At 49.6% G+C, this 25,859-nt stretch overlaps 2 protein-coding genes across 15 annotated transcripts; both read left to right on the top strand.

Annotated features, from left to right (window-relative positions):
- Nucleotides 383–7,696, top strand: AMDHD2 (amidohydrolase domain containing 2). Of its 5 annotated transcripts, none has more exons than XM_021411100.1 (13): nucleotides 383–531; nucleotides 763–866; nucleotides 944–1,080; nucleotides 1,388–1,527; nucleotides 1,901–1,955; nucleotides 2,350–2,562; nucleotides 3,590–3,678; nucleotides 4,027–4,171; nucleotides 4,427–4,534; nucleotides 5,223–5,291; nucleotides 5,861–5,962; nucleotides 6,342–6,422; nucleotides 6,559–7,696. In XM_021411100.1, the coding sequence occupies exons 2-13, from the start codon at nucleotides 784–786 to the stop codon at nucleotides 6,780–6,782; spliced, it is 1,446 nt and encodes a 481-aa protein (XP_021266775.1). In that variant the 5' UTR covers nucleotides 383–531; nucleotides 763–783; the 3' UTR covers nucleotides 6,783–7,696. The 5 variants fall into 5 exon arrangements, with proteins under 5 accessions (XP_021266775.1, XP_021266774.1, XP_021266778.1 ...); XM_021411101.1 differs by lacking the exon at nucleotides 383–531 and adding an exon at nucleotides 574–596; XM_021411102.1 differs by lacking the exon at nucleotides 383–531 and adding an exon at nucleotides 624–642.
- C13H8orf33 (chromosome 13 C8orf33 homolog) lies at nucleotides 7,814–17,926 on the top strand. 10 transcript variants are annotated; one of them, XM_021411646.1, is made up of 8 exons: nucleotides 7,817–8,201; nucleotides 8,512–8,555; nucleotides 8,636–8,682; nucleotides 9,817–9,972; nucleotides 10,154–10,883; nucleotides 12,301–12,391; nucleotides 12,479–12,625; nucleotides 12,762–14,104. In XM_021411646.1, the coding sequence occupies exons 5-8, from the start codon at nucleotides 10,524–10,526 to the stop codon at nucleotides 12,944–12,946; spliced, it is 783 nt and encodes a 260-aa protein (XP_021267321.1). In that variant the 5' UTR covers nucleotides 7,817–8,201; nucleotides 8,512–8,555; nucleotides 8,636–8,682; nucleotides 9,817–9,972; nucleotides 10,154–10,523; the 3' UTR covers nucleotides 12,947–14,104. The 10 variants fall into 10 exon arrangements, 9 of the variants coding, with proteins under 9 accessions (XP_021267325.1, XP_021267321.1, XP_021267318.1 ...); XM_021411643.1 differs by lacking the exon at nucleotides 8,636–8,682; XR_002443129.1 differs by lacking the exon at nucleotides 12,762–14,104 and adding exons at nucleotides 14,646–14,750; nucleotides 16,866–17,926 and having other exon boundaries at nucleotides 7,814–9,972.

Genomic DNA, 25,859 nt, shown 5'->3' with positions numbered 1-25,859 from the left:
ACAAGGAGATGGCTCCTGTGGTCCGTGCAGGGAGATGAGCGCCCGCTGCCTCCCTCCTGCTTGTTCCATCCTGCTCCGTTTGGAAATGCCCTGTTTGAGATGGGTTTCATCTTGTTCCATCCTGCTCCGTTTGGAAATGCCCTGTTTGAGATGGGTTTCCTCAGGAAACACGTCCCTCCCTGCTGGTGCTCAGCAGACGTTCCCAAGAGCGTTTCACCAACCCTACTGCACGCTGCAGGGAAACACCAACGTATGCTTCTGCCAGCCCCCATAGGAGCTTGGATACGGAATCATAGAACCATGACGGTTGGAAAAGACCTCTAAACTCATCTAGTCCAACCCCCGCCCACCAGGGGCTGTGGAGAAGCGGCACTAACCCCGTCCCCTCCCTCTCCGCAGAAAGCGCGACCTCCCCAAGATGGCGGCGCCCCGCCGCGCCCTTCCCAAGATGGCGGCGCCCGATGGCTGGTCACGTGCCGGGCGGGGCGGCCGTTCGCAGCGCTCACGTGAGGGGACAGGCGGCGCCGCGGGGTAAGCACCGCTCCCCGCCCCGCCCCGCCCCCCGCTGCCTGCTGCCCTCCGCCGGCGGGGCTGGGGTTGGTTGAGCCGAGCTGGCGGTCTCGGGCTCTCGGCCTTTGGTCTGTGCGTGGGCCCGGAGCCGCGGGGAGGAGCTTAGGCTCGGCCCGGTCCGGTCCGGCCCGACCGCCAGCTCCGCGGTCCCGCCCCTCCGCAGGGCCCTGCCCTCAGGCTGCCCCGTTGCAGGTCGGCTCTCTCGGCTCGACGATGCCCTCCAACAAATCCGTGTCGGACGCTCCCATCGCGCAGTTCACCAACTGCCGGCTCCTGCGGGGCAGCCGCCTGCAGCGGTGAGTGAGCCCGGCTCGGCCCGGGGCTGCGCCGTGCGAGCGCTGCCGGGCGCTGAGTGAGCGCGGCCTCCCCGCAGGGAGGACCTGTGGGTGCGGGAGGGGAAGATCCTGAACCCCGAGAAGCTCTTCTTCGACGAGAAGGGTTCTGCCGACGTCCGGCTGGACTGCAAGGGCTGCATCCTCGCCCCGGGTTTCATCGACGTGCAGATCAACGGTAAGGTGCACGCCGTAGCCCCCTCCCCTGTGCTGGCGGGGGAACGGATGGCGTTGGCTGGGTTTGCACCAGCAGAACCTCGGGAATACAGGTCAGGAGAAGCATTGGTGGAGCCCTTCGCTTCCAGTCTGCGCCGTGCGAAGCTTGCTCTGCTCACCCCTAATGATTCTGCAGGGTTTTGGGGTTGGGAATCATCAGGCGCTGCCCCAGTGCCCTGTTGAGCCCTGGCTGAGGAGGGGGCTCTGTGCGGCGTGTGCCTGGCTGCTGCGGAGGCTGCAGCTTCACCTTTGTTTTGTTCACCACGCAGGAGGCTTTGGGGTGGACTTCTCTCTGGCTACAGGTGACTTCGGATCAGGGATTGACCTGGTCAGTCAGAAGATACTCTCCCATGGAGTGACCTCCTTCTGTCCTACCCTGGTGACATCCCCTCCATCTGTGTACCATCAGGTGAGTGACTTCCTCTGCCTCTCGTCCTTAGGGTGATAAAGAGCTGAAGGCTGAGGCTGATACGAGAGGGCTAACGGTGGTTCTGCAGTGTCTCATCTTCAGAGACTGAGACAGCTGCTATGGTGGAAGAGCCGTGGGCATAAGGAGCTGAACTCCAGCCCCAGATTTCTTGCCCTTAAGCTTTAGACCACTGAGGCAGTGGTGTTTCCCAGGCCAGCAGGTAGCTTCCTTGCACAATGGGGCTTGCAGCTTGCTTTTCCTTTGTGAGCTGCTTAGCTTTTCATCCCTGGTGGTGCAGCTCTGTGCGGGTCCAAGGTTGGGTTGCTTTGGCAGTACTGTGTATGTGAGGTGTCTGACAAACCCCTTTCTGTAGATTCTTCCCCAGATCAGTGTAAGAGATGGTGGAGCTCATGGAGCTGGTATCCTGGGTAAGTGACTTTGCCCCTTGCTGTACTGTTTGGTGGCTACTCTAGGACGATGATTATCCTTTTCAAGGAGAAAGAATCATTTTAGGAACAGCATAGTTGGGAACAGAAGCTCTCTTGGTGGGAAGGATACGTAGGTGGGCGCAGACCTGCTGTCTCCCTCCACGTGTCCCCAGCCTTTGCTGTGCACTCTGCCATCAGCCCTATGGGGTTTGATGGAGTTTGGCTGTGGGGCTGGCCAGTGCTGCGTCTTTTGCTGTACTGAGCTCTGAGTTACCTGAACTCTGCTTTACTGTGGGAGAATGGCAAGAGCTTGGCTGGAGCAGGATGGACACAGCAGGTTTCTTAGTCCTTGGCTGAGAGAGGAAGAAAGATGACACTGTTTCCCTTTGAGCAGGGGCTCACCTGGAAGGGCCATTCATCAGCAAAGAGAAGAGGGGGGCACACCCAGAGAACTACATCCGCACCTTCGAGGAAAATGCCTTCCAGGACTTGCTTGCTATGTACGGATCCCTGGACTGTGTCCGGATTGTCACCCTGGCCCCAGAGATAAAGAGGAGCAGTGAGGTGATCCAGGAACTCACCAAGCGGGGCATCTGTGTCTCACTCGGTAAGGGCTGGGGGGGAGGCTTGGCCTGTCCATGTCACGTGCAGTGTGGGCCCATGGCTGTGACATCTCTAATGGTGTCTCTTTGTTGCTGGGCTTGGTGGCATTTCCTTTTGCCACCCCTCTCCTGGCCTTTAGGGAGGTGACAGAGTTGTGACACGCTGGGGCCTCAGATGATGCTGTAAATCTGCCACCCTTTCTACAAAAAGCAGATTGGTTGAAGGGCTCCTGCAGTTTTGCACAAGGTAGCGCTGGTGCTGGGAAAACACAGGAAAGAATAGCAGTCCTGATTTTCTTTCATTCTTTCTTCCTTTTTCTTTTTTTTAAATATTCACTTTAATATAAAAGATGTAATTCCAGGCTGACTACATGGAAGGGTTCAAACTCTGAAGTTCAGCTGCTTTAGGCCTTATTTGACAGGTGATATTGTTTTCCAAAGGTGGCTGTTGAGTCTTGATAACTCAGTTATTCAACTGGAAGTGCTGAAGACCCCTCCCCCCACTGCCTTTTCTTGAAACTGAGCCTTAATTGAGAAGGGTGTTTGTGCAGCAGAGGTCTCTTGTCTCACAGTCACATAAAGACAGTCACAGAAAGGCAAAAGATCTGCTGTCCATGCTAGGGAAAACATTTTCTTTCTGGGTCGTGTTTTATCAACATACTATTTCTTGGAAAAGTGCCCACTGTCTCTTTGACACCTCTCTGTATAAAGCCTTGAAATATCTGAGGACAGCAGAAGGGCATGTCCTAGGACTTGTAACCCAGCCAGAAGACAACTGTCCCCATTGCCTTTGGGAAGAAGGCAGCATTTGTGACTGTTGTGACCAGTGAATGTGTTCAGGTGAATCACCTCCTGCCAGTCCCCTGTGGTTGTGGTCAGACAGCTCTGCAGTGAGGCTGGTGTCTCACCTAAACCCAGGGTGGGGCTTCAGAGCGGAGCCCTAATGACAGAGCGTCTTTACTCTTGGATGTCTCTCTGGGAAAATAAATGCAGACATGGGCAGTAAAATCATGCAGTGGTCTCTGTTCCCAGGTCACTCCGTGGCTAATCTCTCCCAGGCTGAGGAGGCTGTGCAGCACGGTGCTACCTTCATCACTCACCTCTTCAATGCCATGTTGCCGGTGAGTCGCCAAGGGCATTTGTCCTGTGCTGGCATTGCTTTCAGTGCTTTCTCTCTTGCTCCCCACAAATGCTTATTTGCATCATCAGCTTGTTTTGTACCAGGCCTTGCAGTGGGATTTCAGCAGAGAACCTCTGGCTTCATGTTTCTACTGCCTGATTTAAAAGAGTCAAAGCTGTAGCAGTCTCTTGAAATTGGAGGGGTTGCCTGGTTACACTTGATAATGGATGAACTGCCCAGCTGCCAGGCACTGTTTGATAGAGATGACAGCTGTATCCCTGGGCAGGAAGGGTCTCAGCCTACAAGTCCTGGTGACACCCATCATTTTTTCCTTTCCCACTTTGGGTAGTTCCACCATCGTGACCCTGGGATCGTCGGGCTGCTGACAAGTGATAAGATTCCTGCTGGACGGAGGGTCTTCTACGGCATGATCTGTGATGGCATCCACACCAACCCTGCTGCCCTGCGAATCGCCCATCGAGCCCACCCCAAAGGTAGGCCATACTGGGCCCACACAGTGGTGCCAGCGTGGTGTCACCAGCATCACATATGCTATGCCATCTCCCACAACTGCTGTGGCGTGCTATCTTGCTCTATGCAAGAAGTCCTAATCCACAGCCTGTCACCTCAGCTGGATGCAGCTGGAGATGCCGTGGTACCTTTCAGGGAGGGTTGGCATGGCACAGTGCTCAGAGCTGCAGTGGGGTTAGTTGCAAAGCTGCTGCAGGCTGTTTCCTTGCATTCCTCAGGCATGGTGCTGGTGACAGATGCTATCGCGGGCATGGGGCTGCCACCAGGTCGGCATACGCTGGGCCAGCAGATGGTGGAGATCGACGGGCTGAATACCTACATTGCAGGTAAGTGCCCCTTGCAAAAGAGCTGGACACAGTACTACCACTCATGCCCATTCCTGCAGAGCTCAGCACACCTTGCAGTGCTTGTCAGTGTGAAGCAGCACTTGTGCCACCTTCTTGGGTTTTGTTGCCTGATCATTTAATGTCTCTGCCATAACTTGATTGTGAGGAGAATGGTGCACCTCATGAAGGGGGGAATTGACCTTTCTTGTTGGAGTGAGGAGGAATTTGACAATTTTTAGCTGCCTGCAACACCTTTGAACTCCTTGCCCAGTAGGGTGGATGCTAGAAATGGTGCAGTCAGAAAGGACAAAGAAATCCTACAGATATTTTTGTCCTTTGCCTTTACTGCAACATCACCCCTTTCTGTGAAATGAGCTCTCTAATCTGCAAACAGCTGGAGACTGGGAGAGTATTCTGGAGAAGGGCTATTTCTTTGTCAGTTCCCTCCTCTGTCTCTGGCAGCAGGGGCCTGTGTTGTGAGCTAGAGTTTCAACCAGTGCAGCTGGCCTTAACAGGGGAGCTGCAGGGTGACATCCTAATGCGTCTCCCTTCACTGCCAGCACGAATCCTCTTGCCTCTTTCTGTCACATCTCAGCAATGGCTGAGAGCCTTTCAACTTGCTCCTCGTGCGACCCGGGATTTCTGCCTCTTCGGGGTTCTGCTCAGTGCTGTCCTGTTCCTCTCCCAGGCACTAAGACCCTGAGCGGTGGTGTGGCGACCATGGACACGTGTGTGCGACACTTCCGGGAAGCCACAGGTGGGTGAGCCTTATCCACAAGCTGTTCCTCCATGCGAAGAAGTCTTGCTCTTGTCAGCTGTGTCTGCTCAGCCAGAGATGTCCCCTCTGGTCCAAGACATGAGGAGAAGGGCTGGCATCGGTGGCATTGGCTTCAGAGACAAACACCTTTAGGAGGGATGCTTCATTTTAACCTGCAGCACTAATTAGGGATGAACTGTCGTGCTCTTTTCTCTTACAAGACCTAAAAGTGAACGACTTTCCCGTCCCCATGCCCTAAGTAATCAGTTCTCCTCTTCCTGCTGTCTCCTGTAGAGATGTTTCCTCTCCCAAGCTCCAGCCAGCTGTGACTGGGCCTTCCAGCTCCTCCTGCCCTCCTAGTTCAGGGCAGTGGCAGTCAGATCAGTGTTAGTGCCCTGCTGTAGCGGGATGGGTTGAAGACAGTGCTGACAAATACATTGGGGCCCTGGGCATGGGCTTGGTTGTCAGACTCGTCCCTGCAGTGCCACCAATTGCCTTAGCCAGGGACTTGGGCTGCTCTGCTGATGGGGCTGTTTGCTGCACTAATGCCTCTTCCTTCTCTGTCCAAGGGTGCTCAGTAGAGACTGCACTGGAGGCAGCGTCTCTGCATCCCGCCCAGCTCTTGGGGATTGAAGACAAAAAGGGGACCCTGGATTATGATTCTGATGCAGGTACTGGTATGGGGACAGTGGTGGGAGGGAGGGCTCCTGCACGCTGGAGCGAAGTAGGGTCTGCTGCAAATGCAGGCTGCATCTGCTGCTTCATCAGGGGCTCTGGGGAATCTCGCTCTGCCCAGGATTTGCTTTGGACTTTTGCTCTGGTGGTTTTTCCTGTGGGCGCTGGTGATACTTCATGAGCCTTTTGGAGGGGCTCCCACATCTCAGATGAGCATGGAGCAGTGCAAGGATGGTTCTACACTGCTGTCCTGCCCTGTTTCTGGAGTGGGGAGGAACAGCTCTGCACAGAGGCAGCCCTAGAGCCCAGCTCCTCTGAGCCAGCTCTTCCTCTGTTCCTCTGATGGCTGTTTCCTTTCTCTCCTGTCTGGTGCAGATTTCCTGATGCTGGATGATAGCCTGCACGTGCAAGCCACATACATCGCGGGCGAGGAAGTCTGGAGACGGGATGCATTAGGCATGTGACACTGGGCTGCCCTGTGCCCTCCAAGGCACCCTGGCACTGTGATTAGCAGCTTTGGTAACCAACCCACTTCTCTTTTCTTGTGGTTTTTTTTTTTTTTTTCCCCTTTCTTCCTGCAACTCCCCTAAAGGAGCCTCATACCAAAGAGTTGTGTTTTCCAGCGCAACCACTGCTTCCAGTTACAGCCATGCCTGCAATGACTTTTGTTGGTGCTCAGTTGGTGGAGTGGGGAGAGCAGGCAGATCTGTGCTGGGAGGGTTTGTCGATCTCTGGAGAGACCTGAAGGACTGCACAGCTGTCTTGTTTGGAGTCCCCAGACAGAGGTGCTCACATGTCCATCTCCCAGCGGTGTGAAGCTGCCCCAGCCTTTGCACTGTGTTATACAGCACACACAACCTGCCTGTGCCCAAGGCAGACTCAAGCCACGTCCATCCCTCTCCATGCTGTTTGTCTTGCTCCTGGGCAGCTCTGGCTGGCAGGATGTCAGCGGCCACTGGTTCGGCTCGCAGCTCTTCACATTGCAAAGTTCCTGTTGTGTCGGTGGAAGCTGAGGACCACGTTCTGACCCACCAGTCCTCCCTCTTGTGTTCTCTGGAGCGAGGCTGGTGCAGCTCACTGACTTGGTGCCGTTACAGGGCTGTGAATCGGTGTGGGCTGAATCCTCAGGGCAGAGATCAAATCCAGGAAAACGAGGCATTGCTGTCCTTTGTGCCTTTTTCTCTGCATGGGCGTGGAGCCCACAGCATGTGATTTTGTCTGCAGACACGGACGCCGTCATGCCACCTGGAAGGCAAAGTTCCTCTCAGCTCTGCGTGCTGCCTGGCTGGGTTCTGCAGCCTCAGAACAGAGCCCCTGCCTCCTCCAGCCGTGGCTGCAGCCCTCAGGCTGCAGAGAGGATGTTTGCTTTAGGAGTGCATCCAGATGGGCAGCTCAGGGCCCGTGGCTTATAAGGGAGAACAGCAGACAGGTTCTGGCCTTTCAATAGCTCATTACTCCTGTGCTCATTATTGTTTTATTCAGTATTTGGCTGTCAGCTCTTTCCCTGACGTTTGGGCATTCTGGGCCAGGACTGACGTGGTTCCAGAGCTTCCCGCAGCCAGCGGGGCCTCGTGTTGCGTCCCGCCTGCTGCCAAGCCCCCAGCGCCGCATGCATCACGTTTGCAGCCCCTGGGCTGGGGCAATGCAGGAGCGGCACCGCACCTCTCGGCTGCCGGGTTCGGGGGGGAGAAAAAAAAGGAACATGAATAAAAATTGTCATAAAAAGAAAAGGAAGTCTAAAGCAGGACTGGCAGCGGGTGGGCGCGAGGGCGGGGGCGAGGGCGAGGGCGGAACGGAGGCGCGGGGCGGAACGGAGGCGGCGGGCGCAGCGCGGAGCGGGGGCGCTTTTGGGCGGCGGACAGCGGCGCAGCGCGGCGTGGTGCGGGGAGGTGAGGTCGGTCCGGCTCGGCCCGGCAGGCGGGGGCCGGCACAGGCGGCTGCCCGGGCCCGAGGTGCCCTGCGGGGTGCGGGGCCTGGCCGGGCGGAGCTGGAGCCGGGCTCTGGGGCTTCCCGAGGCTCCCGGCGGGGGACGGCCGTCTGTCTTTAAGGGACTTTCCTGGCACTCGTGGCTCACCGCCTTATTACTCTGCCGAGGCAAGGTGGTTTTTTCTCTTTCTCATTTACGCACGTTTTGTGACGGCTGTCCCGCAGGCACAGCCCTTCCCCGAGCGCTCAGCAGGAGGTTCCAGTGAGCTGCATTCCGCAGCTGGAGGCAGATCTTGGCCCCAGCCCCAGGTGCGTTGCCTCTTCGACCATTTGCAGCCGAATTCCAACCTTACTTCTCCCTAAGCATCTTCAGATTTGTTCTATCATTTCTTTTCTCCCAGCTCTTTTCTATTCTCATGTTATATGAGATTTGTTCTAAATACAAAATGACATGAAGCTGTTCTGTGGTTCTGTAAGGCACTGAACTTTCCGAGCTGCTTGTACGCTGCTTTATTCTTTTTCCCGTGGCTTTGGTTCGCCCTCTGTTCTGTGCCATTTCTCATTTTCCTCCCAAATTGCTTGTCAGGTGGTTGTGCTCAGCTCTGCCTTTGTTTTCCAGACCTGAAGAAATACTAAATCAGAAAGGCTGGCCCTTAAACACCAGTAAGTTTATTTTTGTGAGGCTTGGTCTTCGTTGTCCTAGTTTGAAGGAGAAAGATAAAATCAAGTAAAATGCTTTTCAGGAGAAGTTGTTAACACATGAAGACGTGTGTCCTGCTTCTACAGACAGGTAACACTTAATGTTTAGGGAAGAAGTGTAGTTACTCTTTGTAAGACATCTAGCGGAGTGTTCGCTGCTGCACCTGAGGACGTAGCAGTAATTAACGCATGCCCAGTCACCAGGCTGCAGCATCAGAGTGCTTGGTTACCCCAGTGCCTCGTGCTTCAGTGTAGTGCCACGGGGCAGCAGGAATGGCCTCTAGAAGCTGAACACAGTGACAAGGCAGGGTGGAAAGGGCCCATCCACACGGTGCCTGACTGAGGAGAGCAAAGCAGTGTTGCTGAAGGTAGCCAGGCTCTGTCTAAAGTCAGGTTGCCGTAGACATCTGTGGTGATGGAGCAGATCCCATCAGGATCCGGGTCATGGTCTGGATCAATGATGTGTATGGCTGCAGCATAGCTCAGGCAGGCCAGCTCTGAGATCTTCAGTGAAAACAGCTCTCGAGTGGGGGAGGAGAGCTTCCCTTGAAGGTTTTTCCAGTTCTTTGTAATAGCTCTTAGTGGTATGCAGTCCTTGATTGCGGTGAGCTAAACTCTCAGTTGGAGGCATGTGTGCTCAGGGTGCTGACACCTAGGTGCTGTGAAGGTACGTCCCATTTCTTTTGGTGGGCACAGCCCCATTGAGGTATTTCTGCCTCATGCAGTGCTGTTACTCCTTTCATAACGTGGGACTTTCAGCATTAGATCTGCAGTGTGCCTGCAAGATACCCTTTGTTTGGCTGGTTTGTGTGAGCCTTAAGCAAGAGTCCTGTGTTTTAGGGTGTACTCACTGTTCAGTCGGCTCTTTCCCAGTTTTCCCAGAGAATAGACACCAAACTGTGCTCCTGGATTTCTCATTTGCTTTGAGGGAATGGTTGTTAAGCACTCAGTAGCCTCGGTGCTGTTAGTTGTACGTTTACTGCGCTGTAAAATTCTTCACGTATGTATAGTAAGGTATTAAGATCTATTTTTTTTTTCTATTAAGGATGTTTCATGGTATTATTTCAGCTCCTAGAAACACCTGGGGCTTCCTTTCACCTGAATGCCTGTCATGAATTAGTCAGAGGTGGTATGAACACAGAATGCATTCAGAAGAGACTCGGTCATTGGAATCTCACAGTGTGTTTTTTAGGGCCCACCATAACCTGTTTCTTGTTTCTCTCAGTCTTTTTCTTGAGTGCAGCAGAAGAGACACAACCTGTTCTCAAGGTGCTGCGCTCCCATGAGACTGCTTTTGTGAAGAAGCGAGAGCTGAGGAACTGCGTGCTAGGGGATTATCATCTCGAGAGGGCTGAGGACTGGAAGAGCACAAAGAAAGCAGGTGAGCTTGAGCAGTCCCTCTGGGGAGTGGCGATATTTGGTTCTTTTCTGTAGATTTCCCATCTCACAGCTTTGGGTTGGATCACCTTTCTGGCAGTGCTTTACTGAGGGAGTGGCAGTAGTAGTGGTACCCCATAGCAGGAAACAGGCGTAACGATAGAGACATTCTTTTTCTTTTCTAGACACAAAACCTGTTGATGTGGAAGTACAGCAAGGCAGTGGGCAGGCTACAGAAGGTGTGGTGGACGGAGAGCAATAAGACAGAATTTCTCAGGCAAAACTGGAGGGGTTCATGTCATCTGACAACAACTTCCAATTTGATTTTGCCTTTGTAAAGCAGACCCAGAAGCAGCTGGTGCACCTTAGGAAGCAGTCCTTGGTGTTGGTGGTGCTGAGCAGACGCAAACCGACATAAGAACCACAGAGCAAAAGAACCGCAGTGGAGCTCTGTGAGTTTTGCTGCCTCTTGGACAAGAACCCAAGTTGTTTTCCAACTTTGCCATCCCAAAAGAAGACTGTCCTCTGGTCCTGTTAGTTCCAGCCAGCCAGCATATGGAGGGTACAGCAGATCGTGAAGTGCTGGATAATGCAGTGCCTGCTGAGTCAGTAGGTAGGCTGCAGATTTCAGCCTTGGAGAAGCCTGAGTTGGCTCAAACTGCAGGTAGTGCACCCAAAGAGGATGAAAGCCACGTCACATTAAAGATCCCCAAGCCAGAGAGTGTTCCTGGAGATAACGTGGTGATAGAGAAATCAGCATCAGAGGGAGCTACACAAAAGAAGAAAAAGAAGAATAAAAAAAATGCATCTGTCAGTAAAAAGGACATAGAAGAAACTGAGATCAAGAGGAAGGCAGAGGTGGAAGCTAATGAATGCCAGAATAAAGATGCATCCCATCAGGATGAGACCTCTCAGGTATTCAAATATTGATGGGATCCCATAATTTAAATCCTTCAGTAAAGGGGAAACTTAATGTCAGTGCCTAAATGAGCAGTTAGTGTATTGGTATGAGATGAATATGAAAGACAGGGATTGACGCCGACTTAGAGCAGCTGTTTTCTCCCTGTTGAGAACCTGAGTGGTGGAAGCAAATGTAATGTTCCTGTGTTTTCTGTTTCAGACCTGTGCTGAAACATTCGGTGTTTAGACCTGTAATAGCTAATTCTGGGAAGCTGGGTGCCACATTTTATTTAAAGTAAAATAAATAAATAAAACTGTCATCAGCCCGTGCCATGCTGATGTCTGCAGGTATTGAAGCAGGCACCGTGCTCTTGACTTGCACGTTATCAGGTAGGATGAGTTAACGCAAGTAGAAAAGCTGCTGGGTGGTGTAGCCATGGCTATGGCACGTCGCAGTGCAAAGCCTAGGAGAACTTTCAAGAAGGTTCCCACTGTGAGGCAGGCCCAAGCTCAGCTGAAGTTGCAAGTTATGTGAAGACACCATTAAGATTTTCTGATCTGAGCACACTCTGAGACTTTCTGATGTTCTGCTATGGTCCAGGTCTCCATTTTATTTTTCTTTTCAGCATTGTTATAGTTATTATTAATAAACCCTTCCAGACGAGCAATTCTGGCACGTAACATTACAAAAAAGTTGCTTTTTTTTTTTTTTAAAGTTGTATTATGTTTCCACCTGCCTCTTGAACAACAACCCTACCAGTAAACACTGCTGAATATCAGAGAGTTAGAAAGATGTGAAGGTGATGCAAATCCCATCCCGTTCATTGGAAGGTGACTGCTGTATGGAAAAGGAGGAGGTAGCATGAGAACTTTTGTGCTTCAGCCATGGGATGCAGCTCTTTTCCTTTCCCTTCCACTGCCTGGATTTGTTTGTTAGGGCTCATCTCCTTCCATCTTCATGGGCTTCATCTCCGTCGTCTTCATGAATTTCTGTCTGAGCAAGCACTCAGGAGCTGAGACACCAAGGCTCAGCTTCTGATATTGTCCATCGCTTGCCCTTGGATTTTGGGCAGGTTTTTAGATGGCTTTTTGTTTTGTTTTGTTAATGCTTATTCCTCTCGTCCATAAGTTGAATTGACAGCTTCTTTCTTATGAAGGGTCCTGACCAACTTTCCACTGTGTCATCTGAATGGCAGCCAGATACTAAATCCATCAAAGGCAGTGAGTTGCAACTAAACGTTTGTCCAGTGCTCTAAGTTTATCCAGTGAAAATATAGGCAATAGGGAAGATGTGTTGAAGCCTGTAATCTCCAGAACCTGAAATTCTGGATAGTCCTGCCTTTATGCATGTTGATTTTTTGCCGTGTAGACACTGCTGCTCTAATTTTTTGTGGTTTATTTCCTCACGCTCACTCTGTTCCATGTTGCGTAGCAGTCAGATGACCAGCTGCGGAAAGAGGTGGACTGGTGTGTGGAACAACTGGAAATTGGCCTGAAGACACAGAAATCCACTCCCAAGCAGAGTGAGCATCCTAATAAATGAGAAATCTCCTTTTTTGGAGGGTCTGGGGAATCTTAAACTGAGGTGTTTCTCCTTTGCACTGCTTCAGTCGAGGATGCTCTCCGTGCAATCAAGACGCTGCGCAGTGACAAGGCTCCGCTGGTGAAGAAGCGTCAAGTCATGAGAACCATTTTCGGAGACTACAGGAAGAAGATGGAGGAGGAGCTGTGCAAACAGCTGAAGCTCATGCTGTCAGGTAGGAAAACTTTGCATGCAGAGGGAAATTAAAGAGGAAGGGACTTTGCTCCTTCACTCCATACAGCTCTGCAGTGTGGGAGCTTGCCATACGAGGTGCCTAAAATCCCTTCCTGCTATTTTCTCCCCTCTTTAAGATGCAAAATCTGCCAAGATCGTGGAAGTGAAGAACAAGAAATGCCAGGTCATCAGGAAGCGCTCTGGAGCATGCAGGAAAAGCCAAGGATCAGCAGGATCCCCTCCAGAGTCACCCAACACAGCAAACACAGGCGCATTCAGATTCACAATTTCTCAAGAAGAATTTCGCTTTAATTTCTTCTAGGACAGTCTTTAAGATTAAAACTGTGGCTTAAAACTCTGCCAGAGCTCCTGTAAACTTAAGAAGGATGCTATGCAATAGAAAATGTTATTGAGAAATCTGTTTATTTCCTAAGGAAAGGATTCTCTTTCTCAGTGCCTTTAGAGGTGCAAAACAGGTCTGCCAACCTGGCATGTGACCCCAGGACTCGATCTACTACAGCAGTCCTCCATCCTCACGCTGTAGAAAGTCACTGTTGTAAATGATCAGCGTGGAGTCTGGAAGGATCTGGTTTTCTTCCTGCAGAATTTTCATTAACTTAAGAATGTCTTTTATACTGGGAGCTTTTCCCACTCTCCTGTTGCCTATAGAGCACGCCTTTTGTAGCAGGTGAGGAAGCAACACACACACAAGGGAATGCTCTGTAAGGAAGACCCAGCTCGTACAAAGGGAAAAGAGGGAAAGCAGTGCAAGTGCACTGGCTATCTGGATGCTTCCATTCCACGTGACTACTGTGTGAATGTAGCTTCTGGTGTCAAGGAAGCACGAGGTGGTGTGTGTAATCACTGCTGTCTGTAGAGTGCAAAAGTTCAGAATCTGGGAGGAAAATGAGTGAGAACCATCCTTGGTCTTTCATCTGTTTAATTGACAGGTGTTGACTTAGAAGGGAACAGCAGATGCTGATTTATTCCAGCCTAGGGATGTTAGAGCAGTTGTTTCCAGGCAGGGTAAGGTTTTTGTTTCTGAAATCAGCTTACTTTCGAGTAGCCCAGTTACAACCAGCAGCGACTCAGAGAGTAACTCAGCTGTATGCTAAACTTTGGATGGCAGTGAAATGAACTGTGAGAGCCCAGAGGTTCTCTTGCATTTGATTGGTATTAAATTTTTGCTTTCTGAACAGCTGAGTGTGTGTCTCTTGTGTCTTGGTGCTGCTTCAGCCGGTCAGCCCATCTCCTGTGTTCATGCAGAAGTTCTTCCTCCCTCACTCAGAAGTCCTTTAAAAGGAAACGTGGTATCAGGTGGCCCCAGGGCGCAGTGCTTTCCTTCCTTTTTATAGTCCAGGCAGTCATCCTGTATGAGAAGCAAGAAATGGGAGTGTAGGCAGATTCCAGCGTGTACGGAGAGCAACTGAGAGTTGGTGGGAAACATTTGCAGAGAAAGACTTGGAGGAAAAAAAAAAAAGCCTCATGCTGCCTACAAAAAAAAAGAAATGGATTTTATTACTAAGCAGCCTGTTGCATCTGCCAGGATGTTTTTTGTTTGTTTAAAATATGTTAGATAATGACTGTCGAGGCATAATGAGAAACTGAACATGAGTAGCATATGCAATGAGTAGAAATGGAGAGGAGACAAATCTGGAAGCCAGTAGGTTAGCTGATCCTCATAGCTTGCTGGGAAGTACTGCAGGTATTTTGACTCTGGAACAACACCAGTATTCATTTTATTTCCAGGATTAAGCATATTGAAAGCTGCATTGCTCTCAAACTTCTGATGTCTTCATGCCATTTACTAAGATGAAGCAGCATGCTGTACGTGACCTCGGAACTACAGTTCCTTCCTTGCCTAGCTGGTTATGCAGGATATGCCTGGGAAATTGTTATTTTTTTCCTTTTTCCAGATGAAGCTAGAGCTGATGAGACACGGTACGTTGCTGTGCTGTGGAAGGCTGCAGGAGCATTCTAGGAAGCATTCTTACACAATTGCTTTGGTCTCTTTTCTTTACGTATTCGCTATTAGAATAGAGATACCGGCTAGATGAATGTTCAGTGTGACTTAATCCAGCTGTGTTATCTCCAAGGAAAGCAGAGGAAAAACAACACTCTCATAGGTGAGAGGCTGCTGTGGTTTTTCAGAGGTTTTCACATAATGCTGACTTGCAAAGCCAACGCATATTCCTTTTGCAGGGCTTCTTTATTACCGTGCATGAGCTGGGTTAGGGTAATTAGGGTCAGGCTTAGAGTTTAGGGATAGGGATATTGGGGTTAGTGTTAGGGTTTAGAGTTAGATTTATCATGGTTAGGGTTATTAGCATCAGGGTTAGGATTAGAGCTTAGGGATAGGGATGGGGTTAGGGTTAGCGTTCACAGCTAGGCTTAAGGTTAGGGTTAACTTTTTTAGGGTTATGTTTAGGGTATTGGGGTTAGTGGTAGTGTTAGGGTTATTAGAGTTAGGATTCAGGTTTGGGTTAGTGTTAATTTTATTAGGGTTAGGATTATGTCCAAAAGGTTATGCCCAGGATTTGGCCAGAGAGCACCATCAATGGTGGTCCTCATCCATGTTGATGCCCCATCTCTGGAGGCATTCAAGGCCAGTTTGGATGGGTCCCTGGGCAACCTGATATTGTGGTGGGCAACCCTGCCCATGGCAGGAGGGTGGAACTAGATGATCTTTAAGGTCCCCTTCACCCTAAGCCATTCTATGGTTAGTGTTATTAGGGTTAGGGCTAGGCTCAGGGTTAGGGTTGGTAGGGTTAGGGTTTGGGTTAGTAGGTTTAGTGTTAGGGTTGGTCAGTTCCACAGGTGTCAGCTCTGTAATGTTTGAAGCATCTCTGCTGCATTATCATTTCGTTAATTTCTAAGGAAATAAATGGTATTATGGTAAGTTAGGAAATGCTGTTGCTGCTCTGTCAGCCCATTCCTCTTCATAGAAGTCATAATCCAGGCTTAATGACATTTAAATTGTTTTCCCCTTTTTACCATTGCTTTCTTTAGTCTTTCAGTGACATTTATGGTTTTTGTTATGTCTTATAGCAGCAGTGTGGGGTCTAGGTGAGGGCTTAGCTCTACTAGTTGCTGTAATACATGTCGCTGGAGACATCGCCCTACAGAATTTACAATGTACAGCAGTGGGAAAAAGAGAAGGTGTCCAGTTTTGGTAGAAAATGTGGCTTAGTGCTGACCTACCTGTCTCTCCCTGTATCCCTGTCCTCAGCTTTGTGCCATGCACTTGTGGTCAGTGTGAGAGGGGCAGCCAGGTTCATGTATCTCTTTGGTGGTGCACCCCTAAATGTAGTGCAGCAGTTGCAGGCCAGGCTTGTACCAGCAGACTGCTTGCAAGAGCTTCCAGTGTGCTTGTGGCCTCAGGAAAAACTCAAAAACCAGGCAAAAAGGGGCTGCGAAGTACAACAGTGCCTCTAGAGTGGAACCTGACTAATAGCATTGGTCTTGGAACAGCAGAAGTGGAGGATCAACTTCTAAAGTGAGTGAGAAGGTGACAAGATGCTGTATTTTTTCTCAGACTGTTCACCTTAGCAAAGCAAAGGAAAGATCTCAGCTCTGGGAACGAAGTGAGGAATTTTGGAGTTGTTTCTGTGGCAGAAGAATGAGACCAGGCACGTTAATGCACAGAGGCAGCAGCAGGCTGGGTGTGATCTCTGCTCCTTTTAGGCTTGGCAGCCTCATCTGTAAAAAGATCCCTTAGCAAAGGTTAGGAAACGCAATCCCATTCCATACAGACCCTGACTCTGAGGGGAGAGCGGCGCTGATGGTTGGTGGCTGCGCTCCCAGCTCCCATCCTGACCCTGTCCTGGCAGCTTTTTGTCCCCGTTTCCCTTTTGGCTGTTAACTTTGGTTGGTGAGTTCTTCCAATCCCCTCTCGGGCTCGGTCAGTGGAAATGCATCTATTGGTCCCTGGGCTGCCCGTCCTCTGCCTCGAGCACCCAGGGGGCAGAGCCGCTGCGGAGCAGCCTACAAAGGCTCTCCAAGGGATCCCTGCCCAGTGCAGCTGGAACCACCTCCCGAGGCCTGGGAGCCCCTCTCCCAACAAAACCTGTCCTACTGAATCTGTAACTCAAGCAACTGATATTCCCTTCTGACAATTGTTTGCCGAGTGCTGGGTGTGCACTGTGGAGTCGGCATCTAGTGACCCCCAAAGGATAAAACGGTCTGTGATCTTCCGCAGGGGAGGAAAAACCCGATCCTACCTTATCTTCTCTTTGAATTAGAAAGAAGAAAACCTTGCCACTTCAAGCAAGACAAGAATTCAAACCCCATATAAGAAGAAAAGGTTTTTGAAGAGTAATAATCATTGCACCTGCAGTTTCTTAACGAAAGCAAGGAGAAATTTGCTATTTTAAGATCATATGGAGCTGTGACAGATGATCCTCCATCTTTCTGCTGAAGTTATTTTACTCCGAGGACAAAACTGTTCTATTTTCTTTGCTTAATTTTTTTTTTTTTATTTTTTTTTTGCTGTCCACTGTGCTGCTTTCATACTTGGAACTGAAGGAAACTTTGCAAGCCACACTGTTTTAGAAAACTGAGCTCTGACGTTACATTACTGCAGTGCTTTAATTACTAGCAACGGTCCTTTCCCGTGGATACTGACACACCTACTGTGTTGGGCACATCTGTCTTTTTCCCTTTGAGCACATCGACAAGCATTAGCCGCCGAGATGGAAGAAGTCTGGGTTGTGTATCTGTGCATGATCTTGTTTGTCATCGTGGTTTTTCTAATGAAGCACAACCCACACGTGGAGGAGGCCAAGAAAGAGATGGAAAGCAAAAGCCCTCCGCCTTCCTCTTCCTTTTTTCCCAGTAACGTTGGGAAACAACTGGAGCACACCCAGGAGGAGCTGGAGCACTACCTGGAGAGGTTAACCCACGTCTTCTTTGACACAGACGCCAGGAAAAGGGAGGGCCACCACGATCAGAAGTCCCACCACCACCAGCACAAAAGCGCCGATGTGATGTCTGAAGCTGTGGAGCACTCAGGAAAGGAAGCAGCGTACTCTTCGCATCTGGGAAGCCATACAAGGGTTCAGGTACGAGGCCTATCCAAACCTTCAGGCCCCAGCAGACCTACAGCTCCTGCCCGGGGAGCTAAGCCTGCGGAAACGCACAGCCCGTAAATTTGGATGGGGAAGAGGTGGGGGGAAAGCCTCACTGTTGTTTGAAGAATAACAGTACTTCCATATTTTTGCACCATTGAGCAGTATTGCGAGGAAACTGTGTGTGATGTTACTTGTGCATATGTTGCAAGTATAAGGGGTTAATGTTCGCATCAGTATCTATGCACGCGTGTGTATCTATTTGTAAATAACATTCCCTCCTGTGTGAACAGAAGCAGGTTTCATTCCTTATTTGAAGAAATTATCAGGCAAATTTTTATCTGTATAAATCTCCCACTTTTCTGGCCGACAGCAGTGTTGGGGCAGTTTGCTCAGGCAAGGATATGGCCCAGTAGGGTCCAGGAGCTCTGGACACTTGTCCCAGCCCAGAGGGAACACGTGCTATTGAGCCGTGAGAGACACTTGGGCAATTTTTCTGTTTTGCATGAAGATGGTGCACACTGTACTCTGAAAACATGAGAGTTGCTATTGGCAACCTGCAAAACTGTCTTGCTTGGCCAAGGTGCTTATTTAGGGAATGGAACAAGATGCATGCCTTTATATTTTTATCGTTATCCTCATTGCAATACATCAGATTGTGCCCTTGAGATGACAGAGTTGCATGGCAGCTATGCAAGGCTGTGTTACTTTATGCTAGCAGCTGTTTATAGTCTTCATTCTTGAGACACGTATCTTGCAGTGCCAATGCCCTGCTGTGTCAGTGAGCACGTTCTGGGCCCAGGTGGGAACTCCAGGACGAAGCCATCCCCTTAGAGGAGAGACAGACCTTGATGTCAGTAACCACAGGCTGCCAAAGAACCGAGAGACAGGTTTCTTTTCATAGCATTGAAGGTGCTGCTATAAACAGCCTTCTTGGGGAGCCAGGCAGCTCTCTCAGAGTCCATCATGCCTTCTTCGTCAAGAGCTGCCTGAGCTATTTGGAGGAATCAGTGCATCCACTTGGAGGGAGAGGGGCAAACGCACGAAATGTGAGACTGCTGTGCAGAACGCATGAGTGGAGGCAGCAGTTCCAGTGGTTATTTATTTACTGGCGTCTTTCATTTACTAAAGTCAATGCTATTAGTTTCATTAGATCCACCGCAGATCAAAAATAGCAGTGATTTTTCATGCGAAAACGCATCCTTGCAATATAACATCAGCACCTTTTTTTGCCCCACCGTGATTAGAGATGCTCGTTTGTAGAATGCAAACTGGGGAGAAAGCGCCGCGGTCACTGTTTCTGTGCAATTTAAAATAGCACTGTTTAGCATCGATGAATATTCACTTGCCAAGAAAAAGTGTGTCATTTTTTAACAGACTTGGTGCATGAGATGATCCTTCCTTGGACAGTTCAGAGCTTTACTGTAAGTTCCTTTGTTATGCAAAACAAACTCTGATCGTGCAGAAGCAACAGAACTCATCTTTTGTTGTTCCTCGTTTTGTGTATTGGGAGTAATGGGAAAGATCCCAATCTGAACAAACACTTCTCAGTGAGTTGTCCAGAGTGAAAGCCCGTTTCTCTTCCTACTGAAGTACAATGGAAAGCTTTTCAACGTCTCTTGGAACAGCGTTAGTGCCAAAAAGGCAGAGTTTTTACTTACTGGTCATGCAGAGAGTGCTGGGAGATTTTCTGGAGCAGTATTTGAGTGAGCATGGTTCCCCCGGCGCACGGCGTGATGGAGGTGTCATCACTGTGACATGCAAGAGCTGGGCACATGTGGACATAGGAGGGCTTTTCCCACTCCTGGGCCGAGGAAGGACCTGCTCAGGGAAGAAGCATTCTTTTCCTTCAGAGCATTTCCTAGCTCTTTCAAAGTGAATGTAGGTTGGTGAGAGGTGCCAAGTTAGGATCTCTGGAAAACAAAATCCTCAGTATTGTCTAGCAGAGGTAGAATGGTTTGCAGCAAAAGCGCCTTCAGAAATCACGTCAGTCTTCTGAAGCAGTCACATCCAGAAATTCTGCTTGCTTTCCTGCCTGGTTCTGAGAAAGCTGGCAGCTGGTGCTGCTGTGGGAGGGAGGTGGCACAAAACTTGCTTTGATGGAAAACACCAGCCGGCCAGGCCTGGGCAAGCATTCAGGTGCAAACATGTGAGATTCAGAGTAGCAGAAATGGTGCTGGCAGGAGGCCTTGCAGATTCTCCAGAACTTATATTGAACTTATTAAATGGACTCTGATCAAGTCATGGTTGGTCAGTGTCAGTGCAGGCACCTTCCATTATCCCGTCTTCCACTGGAGAAAGCTCTCCTGTCTTGTAAACAGATGTTCAAAAGGATCTAGGGGTTTCTGTCCTTCATTGCACCCATGTAAGCCATTGTCTAGTAAGATAGAACCCCTGTTTTCTTACGAATTTCTATTTGGTTTTGCACGTGACTGTATTAAATGAACTAAAAAGCATTTCCAGAGACTCCCTGTTCTCATGGAAACTGAGCAGTCCACTCATGGCAGCCGAAACAAGAGTGAGTGAATGGAGTCAGAATTAATGGCGCAAAGCACAGGAGGGTGGGATGGGTGAAGGTGGGACAGAGCAGTGAGCAGATCATGTAGGAAAAATGCATTCTGAGGGCTTCCTGCTTCATCGAGCTAAATCAGAGCGGGGTTATTCTCAGGTTGTTTTCAGAAGCAATGAAAAATGAGTGGTAACAGATGGCAAAGAGGCGTGGGCCTCCTACTTGCTGGTAAAATAAATTGCCAGCCAAGCTGTGGTACCGTGGATGGTAGAGAACGCGTTCCTGCTAGGACAAGGCAGAATCTGGAAGCCTTTCAACACAGCCACAGGATTTAGAAAACCCTCAGTGCCAGCTCTTGGCCACGCAGTGGTGGAAGCGCAGTGCCCCAGCTGGTGATGAGCTGAGAGCTGTATCCAAAGGGATGCGCCCTTAGCAGAGGGAATCCCAGCTCCAAGTGGGCACGCTGGAGGTGTCTGCAGTGGGTAAATGGGAAGTTACTGACCTTCCCCAGCTCGAAGGCAGTGACTCTCCATTTGTCAGGAGTGCACCTGACACCCAATCAGGGGCCCATGGTTGTGTATGCTGTGTTTGATGTGAGTCCAAAGGTTCGGTGCCACCAGTGCTGCTGCTGCTGGAAGTGCCTCCCATGGTCAGTAAATGCATCCAGTGCTGTCCCGAACTCATGAGCCCCCACCTGCAGCACTGCATCCAGCTCCGGCACATGGACATGGGGCTGCTGGAGTGGGGCTGGAGGAGGACACGGGGATGGCAGAGGATGCAGCACCTCTGCTATGGGGACAGCTGAGGGCTGGGGGTGTTCAGCATGGGGAAGGGAGGCTCCGGGGAGACCTCATTGCAGCCTTTAAAAAAGATGGGGACCGAGCTTTTTACATGGCCTGATAGTGATAGGACAAGATGGAATGGCTTTAAACTAAAAGAGGGGAGATTTAGGTGAGATGTGAGGAGGAAATCCTTTACCCAGAAGGTGGTGAGGTGCTGGCACTGCTGCCCAGAGCTGTGGGTGCCCTGTCCCTGGAGGTGCCCACAGCTATGGATGGGCCCTGGGCAGCCTGAGCTGGGGGGCAGCCAGCCCACGGCAGGGCTGGGGCTGGGGGGGCCCTTCCCACCCAACCATGCTGTAGTTCTATGATATCAGGATATATATCTGAAAACAGACATTTTGCATTTGTGCTTCAGCCCTGACTTTTAAAGAGACACATTCCAAGTAGCACATGGAGCTTGAGGTTCACCATGAAACACAGCGGACTCCTAAGCTTCTCTCTTTTAATGTGAGAAGACAATTCTGCCCTGCTTTTCCTTGCTGTTAAGGAAGCCAGGGCATTCCAGCAAGCTGATGAGAGGTTCAGTAACTTTCAAGTCTGTCATCGGTGATGAGGTTTACAGGTACGGAATTTCCTTCTCCTTGAATCACTTTCCCTGTCCCAGCAGCTGGTGACATTTAAGTAACAGCTATATTTGTAGTCTAGCAGATGAGGATTTTTTAACTTACTTCCAGTTGGCTGACAAATTAATTGTGACATAAACCTTCATGTGATCCAGAAGCTCCATAAGAATCCGGCATGTCCCAGCAGTTGGTAATGTGAGCCAGCAACCAGCAATGTAGATGTGCATGGATCCGCTCCATGCGTTACAAGAGAAGGAGTAACGCAGACTGAAAAGGAGAAGAAAACTCCTTTAATCATTTGTGCTTTGTTAGCTCGTAGGAGGTTTTGTATACACGATGTCTGGGAGGTGAATGAGAATATTCGAAGAATAAGTCAGCGTTGTCATCTTTCACACCCCCCCATTTTTAGGCTTGCTGGGTAATTTCTGGTTTCAGTAGTGGATGTAAGATTCTTCTTGAAGAAGGTAAATGGAGGGGTATACAATGACAAATAAGCAGGAATATTAGAATGGTAGAGGATGGAAATTTATGTTCCTCTGTGGAACTTTGGTCTTGAAAGGCTGTGTCCAGACTGGACGTTTCCAAGAGCTCTGCCCCAGGTTTTGAGGACTTTGTGTCAGCCATAAGCTGACTGTATTGCAAATGTTACCATCTGGTGTCACCGTCATGCTTGGTGATGGGGCATCTTTAATTGTGTGACAGGGTGAGATAAGGTGAAGAAAGAGAATACGTGACCAACTCAAGAAGTAATTCAGTTATTTGAGGAAAGATTAGAAAGAGTTGATATTATGTGATGGAAAACTGATGAATGTTTGGCAGAACCTCACGTGTTTCCTTTCCTGGCTGTTTGAATGAGGCATTGGTGAGATCAGGCAGGCGAGGTAGCAGCAGCAGCAGAAGAAAAGGACCATAAGCAGGCAAGCAAGCTCTTACCATAATACCAATAATGAAATCAGAATGGCTTTATCCTATTGGCATGTCAGTTTGTCCTCCAGGAGTCTGTTGAACTGAGGGGAAATCTTGATCATAGCGTTCCCTGTCCTCAGCTCTGAGTGCCACCAGGCCTGCAGCAGGACCCCTGCCAGCCTCTTCAGGTGAGCAGAAGTGACCTCAGGGGTATTCACACTGTTTAAATTCAGACGTTTAACTCCGGTGCCCTGAGGCACGATTTGGAGCGTGGAAGTTAGGAGCAAAAATAAAATGCTGAATGCGGCCTTGAAGAAGGGTGTGATTAACCACGTCCCAGCTGCCTTGCCCCCAGCCCGTACCACTCTGACTAACCGTGGTATTCCCCCTGGAAAAGAGAATGAGATTTGGAAGTGCAGCATTGCAGCTCAGAAGTACCAAAGCCTTTCAATGCTTGTGAGCGTTTATGAGAGGCCTAAACCCTTAACTTGTGTAACTTGAGAGGGAGGAGAATGCCTGAGCCCAGATTTAGGTGCCTACAAGTTAAATGCCTGAAGCCTGAGCTAATTAACCATTGCTGCTTCTGTAGACAAGGGGAAAAACAGGCATCCTCGGGGGGTGACTCATTCTGTGCATTGGCCCCTCAGTTCAGGTGGGTTCCCAAAGCTGGGGGATGAGTCCTGCTCTCTTCTTGGCACCGCAGCGTGTGTTAAGGATGCCTGAGCTGCTGGTGGAAACAGGCAGCGCAACTCTGTTGGAGCAGCACTCCACTCGCACCAATTAGCTCAGCGTTCTCCTTACCAATTACTTTAGATTGCTTCACAATTTGCAGATCACTGCTGTAGGTTTTTTTCGGGGCTTCGCAGGTTTTCCTGAGAGGGGCAAAAGTGTCTCATGTATCCACGTAAATGCTGTGGCCAGTGCGCCAGCAGAAGAATAGGAGCCTTTCCACTAAACTCGGGGTTTTCAGGACATACCTCTGTCCTGGAGGGAATTCATCCCCTTTAATCCCAGTTAAATGAATTACCAATGAGATTAACAGATGAACAAATCTATACCTGAGTCTTAATTATTTGGGCATTCGTTCTCATGATTATTCTGTGGTTTAAAGGCAGTACAGAAGCTGATGAAGGCTTGATGATAACTTCCTGCTGTATGGTGACAATAGTGCAAAGAGGAATCTCCCAAAGGAAGGAGTTATAAGAGCCCTTTTCACTGATCCCAGAAGGAAACGCTGAAGTTTTGTTATTTCTTCTTTGTTCATTAACACACATTTACATTATCATCAGCTGCTGAACTGTGGCAGCTTTATGAGTTCCTCCTTATCAAGCTGAGCTTTCTACAGTGGCAACCGAGAGTATGTTAGCTGAAATTACCCTGGTGTGAACTGAATGCATTCGCTTCAGGCTATTTCATGAAATCCTCCTGAATAAATCTTTCTCAGCATCAGTGATGCCTAAAACACACGTGAGCAGCTGCCTGAATACCTCAGGACACTGCGTGTAGACAGAAGGCAGTCTTCAAGTGGATGCCTGAATTATTGACTTGGTGGTAGATACTGAACGATCTGGCATCTGATTTTCCAGTGGCTTCTGTGGCATCCTTTATTTATCCAGTCCAGTTGTTAGTAAACACGTATCAGTAAACACATCTCCTCTCAATTTGGTAGCTGCCAGAGTCCTGGCATGAGCTGTTGCTGTCCAGACCGTGCCTTTTTTATAGACCTGCGTGGGATTGTGTGCTCGGATAACGTTGATCTTTGTGCTTTTAGACAAATGTCCTGTTCAGTGTAAATTCAGAAAGCATTAATCTAAGTCTCAAATGCGTCTGGGAGAAAGCCAGATGAAGAGAATAAGGTGAAGTCTCTGCAACCTGAAGGATGCAGGAAAGGGAGCTGGTTGTGATGGTGTGCCAGCCTTGTTTTCCTTGCAAAAAATGTGGGCTGGCCAGCAGAACTGCCAAGCACCAGCTCTACAGCAAAGAGCAGCAGTCGCAGAGCACAGCTGTGAATTTCTGCCAAACAATGGCATGGTAATCAAATGTATGGATTTCTAAAGAATTAAATGCATTTGTGGAAGCTGGGGCCATGGGAGGCTCTTAAACCCTTCCATCCCTGATTGTAAGAACCAGAAGGACGAATATCTACATAGGATTAATTTAAAAAAAAAAAAAAAACAATCTTGTTACCTTGTGTATGTCATGTCCCAGATTTGGACAGAAAAAGACTTTTCAATGACCACCTTCCCTCAGAAATTGGGATAAGCAGAGGCAGGGCACAGCAGGAGTGCTGAGCATTCAGCCTTTGCAGCCCAGCCAGAAGGGAGGAGTTTCTCCAGTCCTAGCAAACTCACAAAGTGAGCTCACAGATAAACCAGCAGCCTGCCTCACTTCTGATAAACCAGGTTTCAAGATCTTCTGGTCATCAGAAGGGAATCCAACATGGTTGCTAGCTATCCAAACCGCAGAGATGAGCAACGATACCAGTATGTGTAACGACAGATTTACAGTCGATCATGTATCAGTCCTCGGGTCGGGGACAGCTGAAGGGCTTTGTGAGAAATGCTGCTGCGTTACAGAGGGCTCTGAAGGAGCACACAGGTTCTACAGCAAGACGTGGAGCCATGCTGTAGCCCTTTGAGGAGCCATTATAAGCCCAGAGGTAGTTTCCTAGGCAGGACAGAGACTTCCTTCTGCTGGTGGGACAAAGATACCTCTTTCTTGGGTTGGATCAGTTGGGACTGACCCGGGATTTGGGAGCTGATGGTGAGGTAATAATAATTAGTATTGAAATCCTTTTAGATTCCTCATCTTTGGTGAGTGAGGACTGCATTATGGCCAGGGCTCAGCAGCTCTGGGTTCTGTGCCTCACTTCTCCACTTCAGCTTGGCTAAGTCTCAGCGCAGGCTTTATTCAGCAGAACACTTGGAGGCAGCCCTCAAGACCAGGTTCTCACAGAGAACAGGACGGTCTTCAGATGAACTCTGACGGGCTGTTCGGGGCCACTGCCGAGCATAGGGCACAGGCTGCTTGCCTTTGAAGCCTTTGAATGCATGGGAGGAAGGCTAGAGAGTCCATTGTGTGTGCTCCAAGGAGACACAGCCTTGGCCTGCCTTCTGGAAATGAAGTCAATTCACCCACACATAAGAAAGCCATAAGGAAAGGGCAATATGGAGCTGCAAGAGGAGAAAGAATAATGGCTCACCTAAGCCTTTCAGCATTCTAACCACCTGGAATGACCGGGAATAATGAAAGCTTGCGTGCAGGGGCAAAGACAAGAGGTGCCAGCTAATACTCTGAGGCCGTGGAGGCAGACTGAGGTGACTAAGACAGAAAGGACACGATGAAGGGT

The sequence above is a fragment of the Numida meleagris genome, chromosome 13 (assembly GCF_002078875.1).
Source record: "Numida meleagris isolate 19003 breed g44 Domestic line chromosome 13, NumMel1.0, whole genome shotgun sequence".
NCBI lineage: Eukaryota > Metazoa > Chordata > Aves > Galliformes > Numididae > Numida > Numida meleagris.
Note: the sequence above shows the minus strand (reverse complement) of the source record. Positions and strands in the feature narration are given on the sequence as shown.